The sequence below is a fragment of the Balaenoptera acutorostrata genome, chromosome 2 (assembly GCF_949987535.1).
Source record: "Balaenoptera acutorostrata chromosome 2, mBalAcu1.1, whole genome shotgun sequence".
NCBI classification, from domain to species: Eukaryota; Metazoa; Chordata; class Mammalia; order Artiodactyla; family Balaenopteridae; genus Balaenoptera; species Balaenoptera acutorostrata.
This window is the reverse complement of record NC_080065.1, coordinates 135,033,721-135,050,443: the sequence shown is the minus strand read 5'-3', so window position 1 is coordinate 135,050,443 and position 16,723 is coordinate 135,033,721. Positions and strand designations below refer to the sequence as shown.

Sequence of the window (16,723 nt, the reverse complement as noted above, 5' to 3'; positions counted from 1 at the left end):
CTGCCAACTAAGGGCAGAATGACCTTTGCCTATTGGGTTCAGGTGAGATGGGAATAACTGGTCTGGGCTTTGCTCCTCGGGCAGCCTGATCTTGGTCACCACTATGTCCAGGAGCTGAAGTTTGTCTCTCAAAGGCTTGGCAGTCCAGGCACATCCTAACTGTGGGAGGGTTTCAGCAGCAGCGGGTGGCAAAGCCCCAGCCATCTACTGATTATCTCTGGAGGAACAAGGATCTTGGAAGATGCAGGTGTGAGACGGAGGCCGCTTGTACATGTGAGTGTGATGCACTTGCCCACACATGCACGATTGTGACTGCGTGCACAAGGGGTGTGCACGGGTGTGTGTGCACGTGTGCCCCTGAGGGTTGCATAAAAGCATGGAAATGCACTGTTGAACAGGTTTTGCATCCGGTCCTAGAAAGAATTAAGTCAGCGATGGGAGAGCCCAAGCGTGGCTCTGGAAGGACACAGCCAGGGAGAGAGGGAAAGAGAAGTGGCTCCTATGGACCCCAAGCCTCTCACCTCTGTGATGTCACTTCCTCTGGCATCTGCAGCCCAATCTAGGTTCTGACCACTTGCCATGACCTCTGGGGCATATGGCGCTGAGTCTGGCCCTGCGTCACCCTGGATAAGCCCCTTCGTCTCACTGAGCCTCAGTTTCCCTACACGTACAATGGAATTGGAGCAGAGGGTCTCTGAGTCCCTTCAGAAGCAGGGACACCCAGAGACCCTCTGGAGAAGGGCTCCTCTTGGCCGGGGGCTGCTTAGTCTTCCAGACGGTCAGGGCTCAGACCCCCAGCCTTAGAGGATTCTGGATCTGGAAGGGTCCCGAGCATCCCATATGGTCTGAGCACAACCCCCCAGCTCCTGGCTAATCCATCTGGAGAATCTGAGGTCCTGAGTGGAGAAGCGAGTTGTCTGGAGTCACAGAGACAGGGCAGTCAGGGCAGAGCAAGGGCAGAGCAAGGGCAGAGCGCCCTGCGCTCCCCACAGCATCCAGCTCAGACGATGCTGGCCCAATGCCCTCCTCCACTGTCTTCAGTCCCTCCCCGTGTCAGGATCTTTGCTTGGCCTGGGGTGCTTCCTGTCCCTGGCTTCATTGTCATCATCACAGGGGTCCATGTTGTGTCACAGAAGATCCCAGAGACCTAGGGGTGGGGGAGACAGTTTTTTCCTTCCTCCGTCTGGCTGTCAGGGTCTCCCAGAAAACAGACCTGGGTGGGAGCACTGAGCCGAAAATGCAGAGCAGTGGGCCTCCCCGGCCATGCCCTGTGCTCCTTCCTCCCAGGCGTCACTTCTTGGAATGCTGCTTTCCTCATCTTACAGAAGAGGAAAGTGTGGCTCACCAGGAGGGCTGCTGCCAACAATAGGGCAACTTTGTTTAAAGTAGCAAAACGCACTCCCTCCAGGGACACACCTGCTTGGTGAACAGAAGTTGCTTCACTTTAGTGAAGGAAAATGTCTCCCCGCTCAAGGAAGACCATTTAGGAAAAGCCCTCTCTGGATGGATCTGCTGCCCTGGGCGGGGGATGTAATTTGGAGAGGAGTGTACAGGCTGAATTATCCCCGCCGGCGCCCTGGGGCAGCGCACAATGCACGACATTCATGGTGCTCTTGCTTAGAGAGGTGAAGCCCCTTGCTGGGGTTCTCATAACCTGTAAGTGACAGAGCCACGACCTGGACCCAGGCTTCCCAGTTCTCAGTGGCACTAGCCAGTCAGCAATGCCCCACACTGTAACTGGACCAGCCCTGTCCCATCCGCCAACCTCACTGATCCTGTGAGGTGGGTGCAGTCACTTTTATTTCACAGGCTTGCCTTCCCGGGGTCCAGGCCCCTGGCGTTTAGAGGGGGGCGCCCGAGAGGCCACCCTAGCCCATCTTTCCTCTGACTTCCTCCCCCCAGGAAGATGTGTGACCCCGGGATGACAGCCTTCGAACCCGAGGCCCTAGGGAACCTGGTCGAGGGCCTGGACTTCCATCGATTCTATTTTGAAAACCGTGAGCGATCCCTTCCCTCTGGGCTGCCTGTTGTCTGCTCTTTTCCGTGTCCTGCCAGATGGCACAGCAGGGTGACGGGCAGGGTGAGGGGCAGCTCAGGAGGCAGCGAAGAGGAAGGTCCTGTGTGGACAGGGGTTGGTACCATCTTGTCTCCCTCTCCTAACCCTGGACCGTCTGACCCCAGTGGCTGCGGATGGGGACTTGGGATAAGCGTGACAAGCCCTCCCAGCCCTCCCCTGCCCATGACTCTGGTAGGGCCTGGGGAAGACCTTTCTTCCCTTTCTACGGATAAAGGAGCCTTCCCACCGGGGCACACCCCTAAGTTACAGTCACTGGAATGCCTGCAGCCACCCCAGCTGCCCAGCTGGTCGCAGGCTGGTGCATGGGTTGTTGCTGTGCAGGTGCCCCCGTGGGTGGGCAGTCTGGGGAAGGAGAGGACCAAGCTCACACTGCTGTGCCCTGCCTGTTTGTCTAGGTCTCTGTCCGCGTGTCTGTCCTTCCCGGGCCTCTCCTTTGCAGGAGAGACCCTGGCAGCTTTGCAACCCGGGGCTGTCAGGGGGCTGAGGCTGGGCCTGACCTAGGGCGCTTTCTGCCTGTGTCTGTGTCTCACCTTGGCCAGGGGTCAGACAGGGACGAACCAAAGCACACACAGGTTAGACTCCTGCAGCTCAGGACCCGGAGGGAGGCCCTGAGAAGTGGCACGTCCAGCGTCCCCCAGAGGGAAGGCACGTACCACCAAGGCTATGCTAGGTGATTTCCGGTGCGTGTGGACACCAGTTGAAACAGCATTGGTTCACACAGTGAGAAAGTTTGTCCCTTTCTAAATTCTCTTTCAGTACATCTGGCTCCGCCAAGAGGAAAGGCTCAGTTTAACGCTAGCCTGTCTTAAGCACCTAATGCTTTCTAACTCACCTCATTATCAAAAAGAGAGTGGTCTCAGGCTCAGATCCCTTGCAGGCAAGAGCATGGAGCTAGGATTACATAACTTGATTTCATTTTAACTGGACTTATTATTAAAATTGTATTCTATGAGACTGGTTATTCATTAATGATTGTACTAGAAAGTTTTCTTTTAAAATAAATTCATATAAATTAAGAAGGTGAATCAGTTTAAGGAAATATTTTCATAAAGTAAGTACAGGTAGATGGTAAAAAAAATAAAGGTGGTACTTAAGCAACTGAAGTTGGATCTAGTCCAACTCTTCATTGTACAGAGGTCCAGAGAAGGGAATGACTTGTCCAAAGGAACCCAGAAAGTTGGTGGCAGAACCCGGTCCTGATTCTCTCCGGTGCCTCCTTCCTTCCCCGTGCTCCCCCCTCACCCGGGCATTAGTGTCCCCTAGATGGACACTCCTCTCCCGCCTGCATGCAGTCTGATGGAATCTTGTAGAGTACGGGGGCTTAAGAGTATCCCCAAAAAGCCGTGAAGAAGGAAGTTGCATTTTCCTTTGACAAATCAAACTCTGATTTTCTAAGGCTAGCAATGGAGATAGAGTGTGAGGAGAGGCGGCTGGACCCCACCGTCCCCATCACCCTGGAGCTCCCTAGCTGATCACCATGGCCACCTCTATACTCGTCTGTCCTGGGGTGGGGTGGAGGCACTGGTTCCCCAGAGAATTCCACAATCCCCACAGAGCAGAGCAGAGACCAGGATGAACTGGCTCTGAAGACTGAGGGATGGCAAAAGGGAAAAAAAAAACACAGATGGCTGTGCTAGACCTTGGTCTGCATCCTGGCAGCAAGCCCCATCACAGCACCAGCCCCCTGGACTCTGGGCTTGGACACCTGGTCACATCAAAGGACCCACAAGACCAAGACCCAGAGTAACTGCCTGCCCTGGGGCAAGTCCCACCCTCCTGCCTGCTTTTTCCTGCTGGAGGACCTGGCCCTTTCTCCCATTCTATCCATGAGGGTAGAAAATGGAAGCCTAGAGTCTGTTCAAAAGATACCACATTAGGGTGGCCATTGCTTTACAAATGACCCTCAGGACCCTAGCCCTGGCAGACAACAGTAAGGCCCAGTGCCCTCAACAATGCTAAGCTCTGTTTGTCCCTTTGGAGATTGTTCTAGATTGTCCTAATTTAGACCCACCTCGAGACTGACTTCTTTTAGGTTCTACTGCATTTGTTTCAGAAACTGGCCTAGCTTTGGACAAGTCCAATTGCTTCTCTGGACCTTAGTTTCCAGGTCTGCTAAATGGATGCATTGAACTAGCCGGTGTTGAGTGCCTCCAGCCCCAGATGCTGTCAAGGCTGCTTATGGAGGCCTCCTTGCATTTTGCGGGAGGGCCATGGAGTGACCTCTGACCTTGAGGTCACCCCCAAGCCTCTAACACAAAAGCTCTGCACTCTCTCTGGCCAAGAGCCCAGAACTGTAAAAGTCTCTTAGACTGCATATCTAAGGGTCAGTGATTTTGAGTCATTTATCCAAAGCCTGGGTATAGTGTGATTGTAATATTTAGGGGTGGCTACTATTGGATGCTTTCTGAAGTCCTGGAAAAAAAATTTTTTTTAATATTTTTCAGGAAATCAGTGGCTCACAAACCTGTCTGGGCATCAGAATCAGAGGATGGGGGAGGGAGAGGGAGCTTTTTAGTATTATAGATTCCTGAACTGGCATCTCCAAGGGTGGGGCTGGGCAGTCTATATTTTAAATCAGCTCTCCGTGGATTCGGATACATTCGGGCTACACTAAGGAATGGCATGAGGGTTCCTCTGAAGCCCAAGGTCCTGGTGATCCCTGTCCAGACCCTCCCTAGGTCATTGTCTTTCTGTGCTTTTGTTTTCTATCTTGATGAAAACATTGAGAGTTCCTAGAACCAAGATGATGATGATGATGATGATAGTGATGACGATGATAATAATAATAGTGATATTTCACATAGAGAGAGCTGGTTTCTGGTACTTTTGTCAGTTCTATCATGATTACAAGAGCTATGCATTGCCCTCTAACTCTGAAAAGTTCCATGACTTCACCCCATCACCACCAGCACCATCCTTATAATTCCAAGATTCTAAGATTATACAATTTTAATATTCTTCAGGTTTCCATCATTCTACATGTTGAGAATAGAGGTGGCAAATGAGGGACCCACAAGCCATAGCTGGACTACACATGTTTCATGTGGTCTGTATGATGTTTTAAATTTGAATTTGATGCCAATAATTAAAAATGAGGCATTCGACATAAAAATCCAGATTTCTAGATTCTCTTGAAAAATCAGGTGTGGCAACATGGGTCCCACTCACATAGCAAACACCAGGGAAGCTGTGTGCAGGGCACCTCCATAGAAGGGACATGGTGCCCTATTCACCACAGTCTCCACCACTCCCTATTGTCCCCCTGACCCAGAGACAAAGGGTCCGTTGTCATTTAGCATCTTATACCCAGTTCAGCCTCCTTGTTTATGTACTCTCCTGGCCTCTACAGGGATCTGGGTTGAGTCTCTGGTATAAGCTCACCTGATTCTCCATTCACCTGCGTGTCTGAGATACTATGAGTCAAAAATTCCATTCCCCTGCATTTGAAGAATTCAGCTTGTCTTGAAGTCCACTGTATCTCAGCTGGGCTATGAGCTTGTCATCTACAAGTTCTGCTTTGACTCCCAGGGAGCTGAGCCCTGTCACAGAGCCCCACTCTTCGGGAAGCGAGGCAGGCAGAGGTGCCTCTGCCGAGAGGGTTGCTGAGAATTGGGGAAGTGAAGGAAGCGAGGCAGGAGGCCCCCAGGTGCGACCCCTCCGCCCCCTCCCATCCCTGCCTGCAGTGTGGTCCCGGAACAGCAAGCCTGTGCACACCACCATCCTGAATCCCCACATTCACCTGATGGGTGACGAGGCGGCCTGCATCGCCTACATCCGCATCACGCAGTACCTGGATGCGGGCGGCATCCCCCGCACGGCCCAGTCGGAAGAGACCCGCGTCTGGCACCGCCGGGATGGCAAATGGCAGATCGTCCACTTCCACAGATCTGGGGCGCCCTCCGTCCTGCCCCAGTAAGAGCCCCTCCTTCCTGCCATCTGTCATTCAGGACAATCTAAAGGAACGGGGGTGGTGCTGGTCTGGAGATGGTACACGTTGGGGAACCCGGCGGCTGGGAAGACCAGAGGGAGGAGATCAGGCCTGGAGGTCCCAGGGGGTGAGAGGGAAGAGCTGGGGGGACCCACAGGAGGCAGCTTGAACTCCATGCAAGGAGGTGGGCAGGGGGGTTGCCCTCAGAAGCACCCACGTTACGCACCGCACATACCATGTCTTTCAGCTGAAGGACCAGGCTGGGGGCACTGTACCGCAGAGATCCACCGTTCGTCCGTGGAATGTGGCTGCTGGTTCTCCCACTTGGATTTTGCTGGAATTCCCCCAATCACATCATCCCATCACCACCACCATCACCGTCACCTTCATACCTGTGTCAAGAAAACCTGCCTGTTCGCAAAAGCCATCATGACTTCAGAGCAAATGGTGACATCTCCCCGTCACCACCCGTCCCCTGCCAGGGCAGGGCTTCCTCAGGCCCACGTGCCCTGGGTGCTGGACCCGAGGACCCCCCCCCCCGCCCCCGCACCGCCGCCAGCTGTCATTGGCCTGGTGTTGCCTTGGCCGTAAGCCACAGCGCCCAGCTGTGTATTCATCCAGGGGCTGGGGAGGAGGGGCGGAGCTGGGAGGAATGTGGCATCCGCCAGATCCTCTCCCTGATCTCGCCTCTTCCGGGGCCCTCTAGGGAAGTGCAGAAGAATGCCCAGTCCCCCGAGCCAACCTCCCCCAGGGGAGAGGGGGAGAGAGGAGCAGATGCCAGGAGCCTCCCGCCTCAAACTGCCTTCCCAACTCTTCTCCCATCCTGTCCTGCCCTCCTGCTCTCCAGCCGACCCTCCTCCCTCAGTGTGGGGAGCGCGATCCTCTCAGGGTTCCCCCACTTCTTTCCTTCCTCCTTCTGCTGATGTTTACTTCCAACACTAACTGCCCATTCCACCCTTCCATCAGGCCCTGAGAATTCCAGCTTCATCGCATCCAAAGGAGAGAATCTGATTGCTTTTGGGGGGCAAAAGAAAACAGCGTTTAGGTATCACTTCTACTTGGACCGCATGCCTTTTTATAGCCAAACTTCTGTGTGTTTCGTAAATGGATTTTGAGTTAATGGATATTTATGTAATAACTAGACCTCTCAAATTGGTGAGAAGGGCTGGGTTGGGAAGGGAGGTGGGAAGAGGGCTGAGGGGTATTTTTTTCTGTTCTTGGTCTTTTGTTTTGTTTTTTTTTTTGGTCATCGCTGAGATGGACTTTGTCACTTGTGGTTATCTGGGGCTGAGATGGACTCAGCCCCCGTGGGAAGGATCTCTCTGACATTTCAGTCCCCAGGTTCCCTTGCGGACTGGAGAAGCATCAGGTGTTAGTGCTGATGAAGAAACAGCAAATCAGGGCAGAGATAGTGGGGGAAGCTGTCAGGGTGGCAGTACCTGGGCTTTACCTTGCTTGCCTCCCAAACTGGGGTCCTTACTACCGTGCTTCCCAGGATTTCATCCCCCACAACTGCGCACCCCTCTCAGCGCCCGCCACCCAGCTCTGGGGGGTTCACGAGCATGTGTCTTCATGCGGGTCCAAAAAGAGCACTGGGATTTCTCCTCTTCACACCTCCTCCTGCAGCTGTGGGTTTGCATCTCTTTCTTCCTTTCTCTTTCCCTCTTCCCTTGGGATTGACTCTGATGTGGAATGCCTTGGTACCTCCACCAGGATCTACTGTCTGCACTGTTTTCTTTGCATGACTTTATATGCAGTAAGTATGTTGAAAAAAAAAAAAAAGAAAAGAAGAAAAAACACTCAGCAAAACCAACCTACATGTTTTGGACAAAAAAAAAAAAAAAAATAGAGGTTGTATTCTCAGTGTCCGACTCGGAATTATGTTGCTGCCTCTCTGTGCTTTTGGCCTCTGTGTGGCCGTGTTTTGCCAAGATGAGATACTTTCCCCTCTGGAGGATTTTAGGGGAGGAAGAGCCACATCCCCAAAGATTTGGAGGAGTCTCTGATTCCCCCAAACCTCTGGGGAATCCTGGGTGTTGAGTGGAGCAGGACTGGTGGGGATGTGACCCAGGACTTCCTGAGTTTTCCCCAATCATGAGCTGTCTGCTGGGCCCATTCTCAAGAGTTCCTGCCCGCGGGACAGGTGAGGCAGGCTGGGTGGGGGCCGTAGGCCAGGAGAGAGGCTGCCCAGCTCTCCTGGTCTCCAAACTGGTCGATCACTGGCCTCTATACTTGGCAGAGACCCTGCTGCCGAGGCCCGGGTGGGCATTTGGCCTGCCCCAGGTCCAGAGGGCTTCCCAGTAAGGCCCAGTGACCCCGGCGCTCCAGCAGCCAAACCGCCTGCCTACCTTGCGATCTGCCAGCTCCCGTAGCCATCCCCAAGCCAAAGGTGAGGGGTTGCTGCCATTACCAAGGCAAAGTCTGGTCCTTCCTTCAGCCTCAGTTTCCCCCTCCATTAAAGGGGTTAAATATTCCCGCCCAGCCTATGTGGCAGGGCTGACGGGGAATCAAACAGGATGGTGAGGTGAAGCCCAATACGCCCATGAGAATTGACAGTGTGAGTCACTGGCTGGACTCCTGTTCTTTTCTGGGCCTGGCCAGTCCCCCCTCCCTCCCTCACCTGCCCCTCATCCCCCTCTTTGGTGCCTGTCCTCTGCTAATCAGCAGAGGACTGCGGGGGAAAGAGCCACAGTTTGGGGGTTATTAGGATTCCATCCCCAGCTCTGACCAGACTTGCCGTGTGACCTTGGGAAAGTCCTTTCCCCGCTCTCCCCTCGGTTCCCCACCAGAGGGAGCTGAGCTGGAGGACACCAATGTCCTGCCTTTCATCTGCTGACGCACCTTCTGTCCACTGTGCCCCTCTCTGGGTGCCAGAGAAGTGGAGGCCGGTCCCTACCCCAGGCCAGGATGGCCCCACTGCGAAGGCCAAGCCTGTGGGTGTGCAGCCAGCCGGTGTGGACCACAGGGCACCGGTGTGATCCCAACGCAGCAGGCAGGGGAGACTGGCAGACAAAGCGCGGCCCAGAGCCCAACCCCACCAGACAGTCAAACATCCTGCAGATGCAAAAAATCCAGACCTAAGACGAGTCCTAGGCTCCAGCATGCAAACACATTAACGGGAAAGCATTCTCCCGGGTGTGAGCCCAGCAAGCGCTGATCCTGACCCCTGGCCTCCTGTCTCCCGTCAAAGGGAGACCCTTTTGGGGATGTATTTGCCAGACTCCCTGTGCTGGTTTCTTTGTTACTATTTGTTTGGGGTTTTGTTTCCGTTCTTCCTTTTTTAAAATATGTGGCTGTGAACTTGAATGACCACTGCTCAAACTTTCTGCTATTGTGGGGTTGGGGGGAAGAAGGGGTGTCTGTTTTATTCTTGGTGTTTTCAGTGCAATAAATAGCTACAAACTTCTGTGCACTGGCTGTCTCTCTGTCTTGGTCAAGCAGGGCACTGGGAGAGTTCGTCAGTTTCCTGTTCTAGTTCTTGGCATTTGCAAAATGAAGGCCCAGGTCTTCATTCTGATGGGACTAACTTGGTCACGTGCTTAAGTCTGAGCCAATCACTGTGGGATTATGCCTGGACCACGTGCCCCAGCCTTAGAGCCTGGGATGGGGCTGGCTTCCTCTCAGGCACGTGGAGTGCGCTTAACAGGAGCAATGGGTAGGCGTGAGTTGCCTCCAGTGCCCAATAGCAGAGTCTCTCTCAGGGGCCTGGGGCAAGGCTTTTCTCCTCCAGGCCTTGGTTTCCTTGTATAATGAGGAGGTTGTTCCAGAAGAAGTCCCTCCCCACCCATTCTCTTTCCTCCCGCCCAACCTCACAGGCAAGCCCCCATGCCTCAGAGCCTCTGGAGAGGGGTTTGGAGAAAGTCAGAGGGGGAGGAAGGGTCTCTTTACCCACAAACTATCTGTGAAACTAGTGTCGGGGGCAGGTTCACCTGTGTTGGGGCTGGTGAGAGGGTTGGTGGACCGGCTCCACTGGAGGAAGGGAGGCCACTGCTGCATTTGAGGCTAGTTTGGTTCCCTGAGCCCAAGCTGCTCAGGCTGGGCCAGGGTGGTGATGCAGAGGCTTTGGCCCCCTCAGGCCATGACAGGGTGACCAACCATCCCGTTTGCTGACATGGAATTTTCAGTGCGAAACCCGACAGTCCCAGGCAAAACAGATGAGTTGCTCGCTGTAAGCCATGCTCCCCCCGCACCTAAGAGGCCTGATTCCACAAGATTGGGGTGGGGGGTGACTTCTGGAGCCTATGGTCCTCTCCAGACCACGCTATGGGTGTCTGGGCTCCAGAATTCCCACACCAGCTGCTTTCTGGGTCTGTCCTGCCTGCTGGCCTGTGAGGTGGCCAGGGGGCGTGTCTATGGGGCATGTGGCCCTCGCACACGTGAGGACCTTGGCAGTAAGGCTGAAGAGCACAAGGAAGCGGGTCGCAGAGGGACCTAGGGCTTTCATTTGCACTCTTGCCCTGGAGCCTGGCACGGAAGTGCCAGGACTGCTTGGACCTGAGCCTTCAGGCGCCTTGGATCTCCCGCCTGGGCAGCAGGAAGGACTTGAGAACTTGGGCTGTCATTGCAGACGCTTGCCGGCAGGAGGCAGCCCAGGAGCAGGTTACAGGAGGTCCGGGGTCCTGTGTGCCTGCGAAGCCCTGGGAGCTCCCAGTAGACCTCAGGAAGTATCCTTTACCTCGCAAAGTGCCAGCTCCACTTAAAGCACTATTATTATCTACAGGGGCATGATCCTTTACAGTTCACAAAGTGCTTTCACACCTCTTGTCCCAGTTACAACAGCCCTATTTTGAAGATGAAGAGAATGAGGCTCAGAGGCAAAGAGTCTTCTTACAAGACAGAGAGCCGGGACCCAAACACGCAGAGCTCTGTTCTCTCCAGGCCCCTGGTCTGTGTTTCCCCATCTGCGGACGGCCAGCAAACAGTGGCTGGGATTCTCAGGAACCCCCTCTCTTTGACCCCTATCCCTTCCAGCTGCTGCCTCATCTCTTAGTGGTCTACACCTGTAGTCTCCCCCTGTTCACTGCCCATTTACGCCAGAACTCACTGCAGAGGGCTGGTTTCCCTCTTATTCCTTGCTCAGTGCATAGCAACGCCTCCGCACCCTTCAGGACACAGCTGCGGTACCTTCTCCGGGAAGGCCCCGCCTCCTTCCCAGCATGCATTGTGTTAGGGCCCTCCATGAGCTCCGCGGCCTCCTCTACCCACCTCGCCAGAGCTTGCTGGTTTGAAGTCACCTGAGCAAGCGTCTACATAACCGTGTGCTCCTTGAAGGTGGTCAGCACTTTGTCCATGCTCAGGATGCACGCAGCAGGTATCATCACCCTTGCCCCGGGGTAGACCCCTGACAAATGTGTGCTGCTGGAATGTGTGCACACCTGACCTCCTTTATATGTGCTCTCACAACTTTCAGTTCACCCCCCTCCTGGGCACTACTATTCTCTTCATTCCACGAACAAGGGGATGGTGGTGCAGAAAGTTAAGGCAGCACTTGTCCAAAATGGCCCAGGGAGGGAGGGAGGTGAGACTCAGAATCGGAACCACTCCGAACACCTGCTAGGGCATGCGGCAGACGGGCTGGGCTCTGAGGGGCACCCAGAGATGAGCTAGCTTGTCTCCTGTCCCCAGGAATCCCTGATGCCACCCGAGAAAGTGAGAAGCAGCATTCCGGGTGGGCTGGGATGAGGGCTGGCCCTGGTGTGAAGGTTGTGGGAGCTAGAAGAAGGAGCAGGAGGGGCATGGCAGTGACTGGGGGTTCTGGAGAGGATTTGTGTGGGTGCTCAGCAGATTGAGATGTGGGGGAAGAATGCAGGCAAGAGCCAGGCTGAGAGCCCAGAACGGTGGGTCAGGTAGGGGTTGGGGGAGAAGGGGGCCAGAGGTGTCAGAAGGCTGAGAGTGCCCCGAACCTACCGTGCTGGAGGTGTGCCTTTCCAGGGCATGGGTGGGTCCCCAGCAATGGAAATGGCCTTTCTCAGACCAGGGCCATAGTATATCTTTTAGGGAACATCCCCCAGCAGGTGCTGGGAGTGTTTGCAGAGGGCAAGGTGGGGCAGGTCCAGTCCTGTGGGAATGGCCCCCCTCCTTGTCCTTCCTCCTGGGATGAGCCCCACCCTCCCTTCTCCACCTGGGCCCGCAAAGGTCTCAGAGGCCACTTCCCTCTGGGCGGCCATCCCTTCCAGGGCCTTGGGCCACAGCAGATGGTGAATGGAGTTATCTAGAAGTGGACTATCTCTTCCCGCAAGAAAAGGGGGGGATTATCATCATTCTCTCCCGGTGTGACCTTGGGTGTGTTACTTTCCCTCTCTGGACCTCAGTTTCCTCATCATTACAGCAACAGGGGTGAACCCGTGGGCCCCAAATGTATATGGGAACTCGGCTGGCTGCTCAGAATCACCCAGGAAGTTTGCTAAAAATACAGATATTTCAGGCTCCACCCGCAGGGATTAGGAAATGCTGGACTGGGCAGGGCTCCAGGCGGCTGTAGTCTTAGCAAGGACCCAGTTTGGGAATTCTGTGTTGAGCACCCCGTTCCCTGGTTCCCACAGTCACACTGGCAGCTGGAAGATCCAGTTATCGGCAGGCCCCACCCCAGCCTTCCCGCTTCCCCATCCTGCTCCCCTGACTCAGCTAGATCAATATTGACCATCGGCCCCTCCCCTGCCTCTGACTCCCGTCACCACAAGCCCCCAAACTCTCTGAGACCCTGACCCTGGATCAGCAGAATCAAGGTCAAAGCAAGGCTTTTGGCCCAGAGGATTTTATTCCTGTCCCACTCCCCCCAGCCCCACCCTGCATCCTCCGCCTCTGACTGGTTTGGCAGGGCATCCCAGCTCACTGCAGAAACCATCAGGGCTCCTACTCATAACTCCATCCTGCAACAGGGAACAAGCCCTGAATCTGGCTCCAAAGAGGTGGTGCTCCCCCTGTAGCTCTCCACGGCATGGTCACTGGCAAAAGCCTGAATTGGGCAGGCAGGGGCACAGAGCTCCCCTCTGCCCACGGCTCTCCCTCCAGCCACCTCTGTGGGGCACAACACGGTTCCTGTCCAACCCATTCATCTTACTTATGGGGACGCTAGTCTAGCCTCCAAGGCACTTGCCATGGAGCTGGAAGGTGCAAGCCGTGGGCTCCATCTTGGCCGTCTCTGGCTCCAAGCACACCACCCCCACCCTCCTTCCCCCGGGTTGGTTGGTTGGAGGAGCGAGGTAGGCCTGTTTCTTTATTTGTACAAGGGAGAGCAGGCTCTTGAGAACCATGACACCTGGAGAATTTCTACGTGCCACATTTTAGGTTAAGCATTCTGATCTTTTTTTTAAATTATTTATTTAATTGTGTTGGGTGTTTGGGTCTTTGTTGCTGCAAACGGGCTTTCTCTAGTTGCGGCGAGCGGGGGCTATTCTTCGTTGTGGTGCGCGGGCTTCGCATTGCGGTGGCTTCTCTTGGTGCGGAGCACGGGCTCTAGGCGCACGGGCTTCAGTAGTTGCAGCACGTGGGCTCAGTAGTTGTGGCTCACGGGCTCTAGAGCGCAGGCTCAGTAGTTGTGGTGCACGGGCTTAGTTGCTCCGTGGCATGTGGGATCTTCCCGGACCAGGGCTCGAACCCGTGTCCCCTGCCTTGGCAGGCGGATTCTTAACCACTGCGCCACCAGGGAAGCTCTTTTTTTTTTTTAATATGCATCAAGCAGCTATATTACCTCATATAATCCCCTGCCAGGGGAGAGTTATTCTCCCCATTTGACATCTGAGGACACCTGGGTTCAGAGAAGGGCAGTAGATTCAGCTGGTCACACAGCCAGTGAGCAATGGAGTCGAGACTGGGCTCTGACCAGTGGATGTCCAAGTCCTCCTGGGCTGCTACCCACTCCAATACTCGAAGGGATACAGCTCACAGATGCTGTGGGCTTTAGTGGGAAAAGACTTTTTTCCCCCAAATGAAAAGTAATCCTGGATGGGGGCGCTGGGAGGAGGCCTCCATGTGGCCAGAGGGGGCGGGCTGCTGCTCTGTCCTGGGGGAGAAGGTCAGGCAGCAGGAAGTCAGGCGGACATGCAATAGGGGTGCTGACCAAGGCTCTGCGGGTGGGAGGCGCCCCTGGTTGCCCTTCCAGGGCAAGACCAGCGTCAGCGAGGCCTCAGGCCCCAGAGGGAGTGGCCTGGAGCTCAAGGAGCCAAACTTTCCATGAGCCACTAGCAAAAAATGAGTCTGGAGAACAATGTCCACCGCAGACCCGGAGGCTCTGCAACCCGGGTCACGTGGAATTCGGAGGGGCTGGGACTGTCTTAACTCTTCGCTCGCTGTCCCCAGAGGCACCAAGAAACTGCTTTTAGATTGATGCTGCATCCATTGTGCAAAGCTGTGAACTGGCACTGTGGGTCCCCAAGGCCACACAGCCAGGAGGGGCAGAGCAGGGACTGACCCCAGGTCTGTGTGGCTGAGCAGCACACCCGCCCCCCCTGGTGCCCCACTGCTGCCCCAAGCACTCTGGGGTCCAAGGAGCGTGATGTAAGGGTCTTCACTGCACGGAAATTAAATGGGTTGTCTCAGAAGACCGTGAGTGCTCTGTGCAGGCTGGGCTGGGCAGGGCTGGGTTGCCAGGGCTCACCAGATGTAGGGCTGAGCCAGACCCCCTGAAGACCCCAGGAGTCCATACCTGGGGGTGATAAAGACTGTATGGAGGTGGGACCTGAAAGGATGGACAGGATTCCAGTGGGTTGATGGAGAAGGCACTGGGTCAGGGAACCTGGGCCTATTCAGGGAACCATGCGGAGATGATCTTGGCGGGGGCGGTGGAGGGGGCAGGGCCTACTGAGGACCAAACACCAAGATAACCAGCGGGACCCCCGGTGTTATCTGTTGACCCTAACTTGACCTTGGGAATATGGCTGCCCTAATGGTGTGGCCTCTCTCTCCTCTGCCCCACCCCCACCCCCATTTGCTCTCACAGATCATAGGCTGGAAGTCACGGCAGATGGTCCACGGCCCCATCTCAGTGCCTCTCGGTCTCTAATGACTCCCAGAACGGGAATGAAGGGCCCCAGGTCACCCCTCCATCACACCCCAGCCAGGCACATCCACTGCCTCCCGGGGCCCCCCATCAGCCTCCCAGGGTCAGGGGTCCATGGACACAGAGATTAGCGAAGACAGGAAGCAGAGCGCTGAGCAGGGCTGGGGAGCCCTGGGCCTGGCTTCAGCTCTAGGCCACTCTCACCGTGGATCCCCAGGCAAGCCCTGCCTCTGACTGCTAAGCCCCTAATTCTGCCGAGCTGTCGGCCTGCACTGAGAGGCCGACAGGAGGCCCTAAATGCTCTTTTACACTTTCTGAATCAGTTTCCCACATTTAAAAATGGGAAATGTCTCATGAAAATCCAGATTTCCCTCTTCTCTTAAAAAGCCAGGATATCTGGAGACCTGGGCCCACACTTCTGAGGGGCAGCTCCCCCTTAAGGGAGGCATCATGCCTTCTTCTCCAGTTCATCACAGTCCCCACCAGGCCCTTTTGTCTCTCCAACACTCACTAAGGGTCAGTTGCCACTTACTCTCCCACTTACACCCACAGCTTTGCTCGCCGGGGTTCCCTGCCTGGCCCTGTAGGCACTTGGGTTTGGCACCTGCTGGGACATTCTAGGATTCCAGGCTGGGGTTCTACTCCAGACAGGGCTGATGTCTCCTGTCTGATGCGTACTATGCGCTCAGGGATGCCTCCAGCTGTGGGTCCCTGGTCCTTAATCAGCTCCCACTGCAATCGGGGCCTGGTTGGCATTTGGTATGAGGCAGGGAGACCTTAAGTCAATATGGGGATCAGGATGGGAGCAGTAGGGAGATGGCATGGGCAGCAGAAGAAGCAGAAGCGTGGGGCAGCTGGAAAGGCTGTCGGAGCAGCGGAAATGGGAAAAGCAGGACAGACTGGAAGACTGGGCCAGGGAGGACAGTCCAGGAACCGCAGGGCGGTGGGAGGTGAGGCTGGAGGAGCTGAAGCTGGTGGAGTCCGTAGATGCCTAGAATCCGCCAATTGCAGACTTGGAATCTGGGAAAAGAAAAGCCTAGATTCCTAGGATCCTCCACGCTTGACTTCCAAGATGCAGGGCTACAGCCAAGAGGCTGGGTGAAGAGTACTCACAAGCCACGCTCAATCCTAGAGCTCAGGCTCAGTCCTAGAGCAAGCCCGGATAGCGCCTCCTTCCGGGCCAGAGGTGGCTCTGGGGGTGCTGAGAGGGCCAGGCGCCAGGGGCTTTGTGAGCAAGGCTGGAGCCCGCCCCCGGGGTGTGGGAAGAAGCATTCTGAATTGTGAAGGCCATTCCTGCATCCTCTGCAAATTAGCAAACCCATCTCTCTTCCCCCACCTAGAGCCCCAAACAAAGGGGGGGGGCAGGAGGGGCTCCTGGCCCTTTGTTAGGGGAAATTTATTAATATCCGAAATATGCAGCAGCCCTTCCTCTCCACCCGCATTCAAAGCCTTTGCAAACACCTGGGCCTCGCATTTGAAAGGCACTGGGGCCCTTTTATATTGGCAAGGTCCTGCCAGGTGGGGGTGGGTAGAACCAGGAAATTCTTCCGGCCTGGGAAAGTCTTGGCTCCTCCCAATTCTACTCTTGGAGCTCCAACTGCAACTGCAGGTAAGGCTGGGAAAGAGCTGGGGAGGGAAGGAGGGCAGCTGGCCAGGGAAAGGAGATGGCTGACGGGCCCTGGTTTGTCCCCAGCTCTGCCTGTCTCTGCTGGGTAACCTT

At 55.3% G+C, this 16,723-nt stretch overlaps 1 protein-coding gene across 3 annotated transcripts in view; it reads left to right on the top strand.

The window, feature by feature from the left end:
• Positions 1-9,411, top strand: part of CAMK2A (calcium/calmodulin dependent protein kinase II alpha) — a 71,433-nt gene extending 62,022 nt beyond the window's left edge. For 2 of the 3 annotated variants that reach the window (XM_007188648.3, XM_007188647.3), the window contains 3 exons: positions 1,903-1,997; positions 5,761-5,989; positions 6,253-9,411. In XM_007188648.3, the coding sequence (XP_007188710.1) occupies positions 1,903-1,997; positions 5,761-5,989; positions 6,253-6,256 (328 nt within the window). In that variant the 3' untranslated portion in view covers positions 6,257-9,411. Of the gene's footprint in view, positions 1-1,902; positions 1,998-5,760; positions 5,994-6,252 lie in introns of those variants that run through there. The other variant, XM_057539731.1, reaches the window with a different exon arrangement.
• Positions 9,412-16,723: the final 7,312 nt, after the last annotated feature.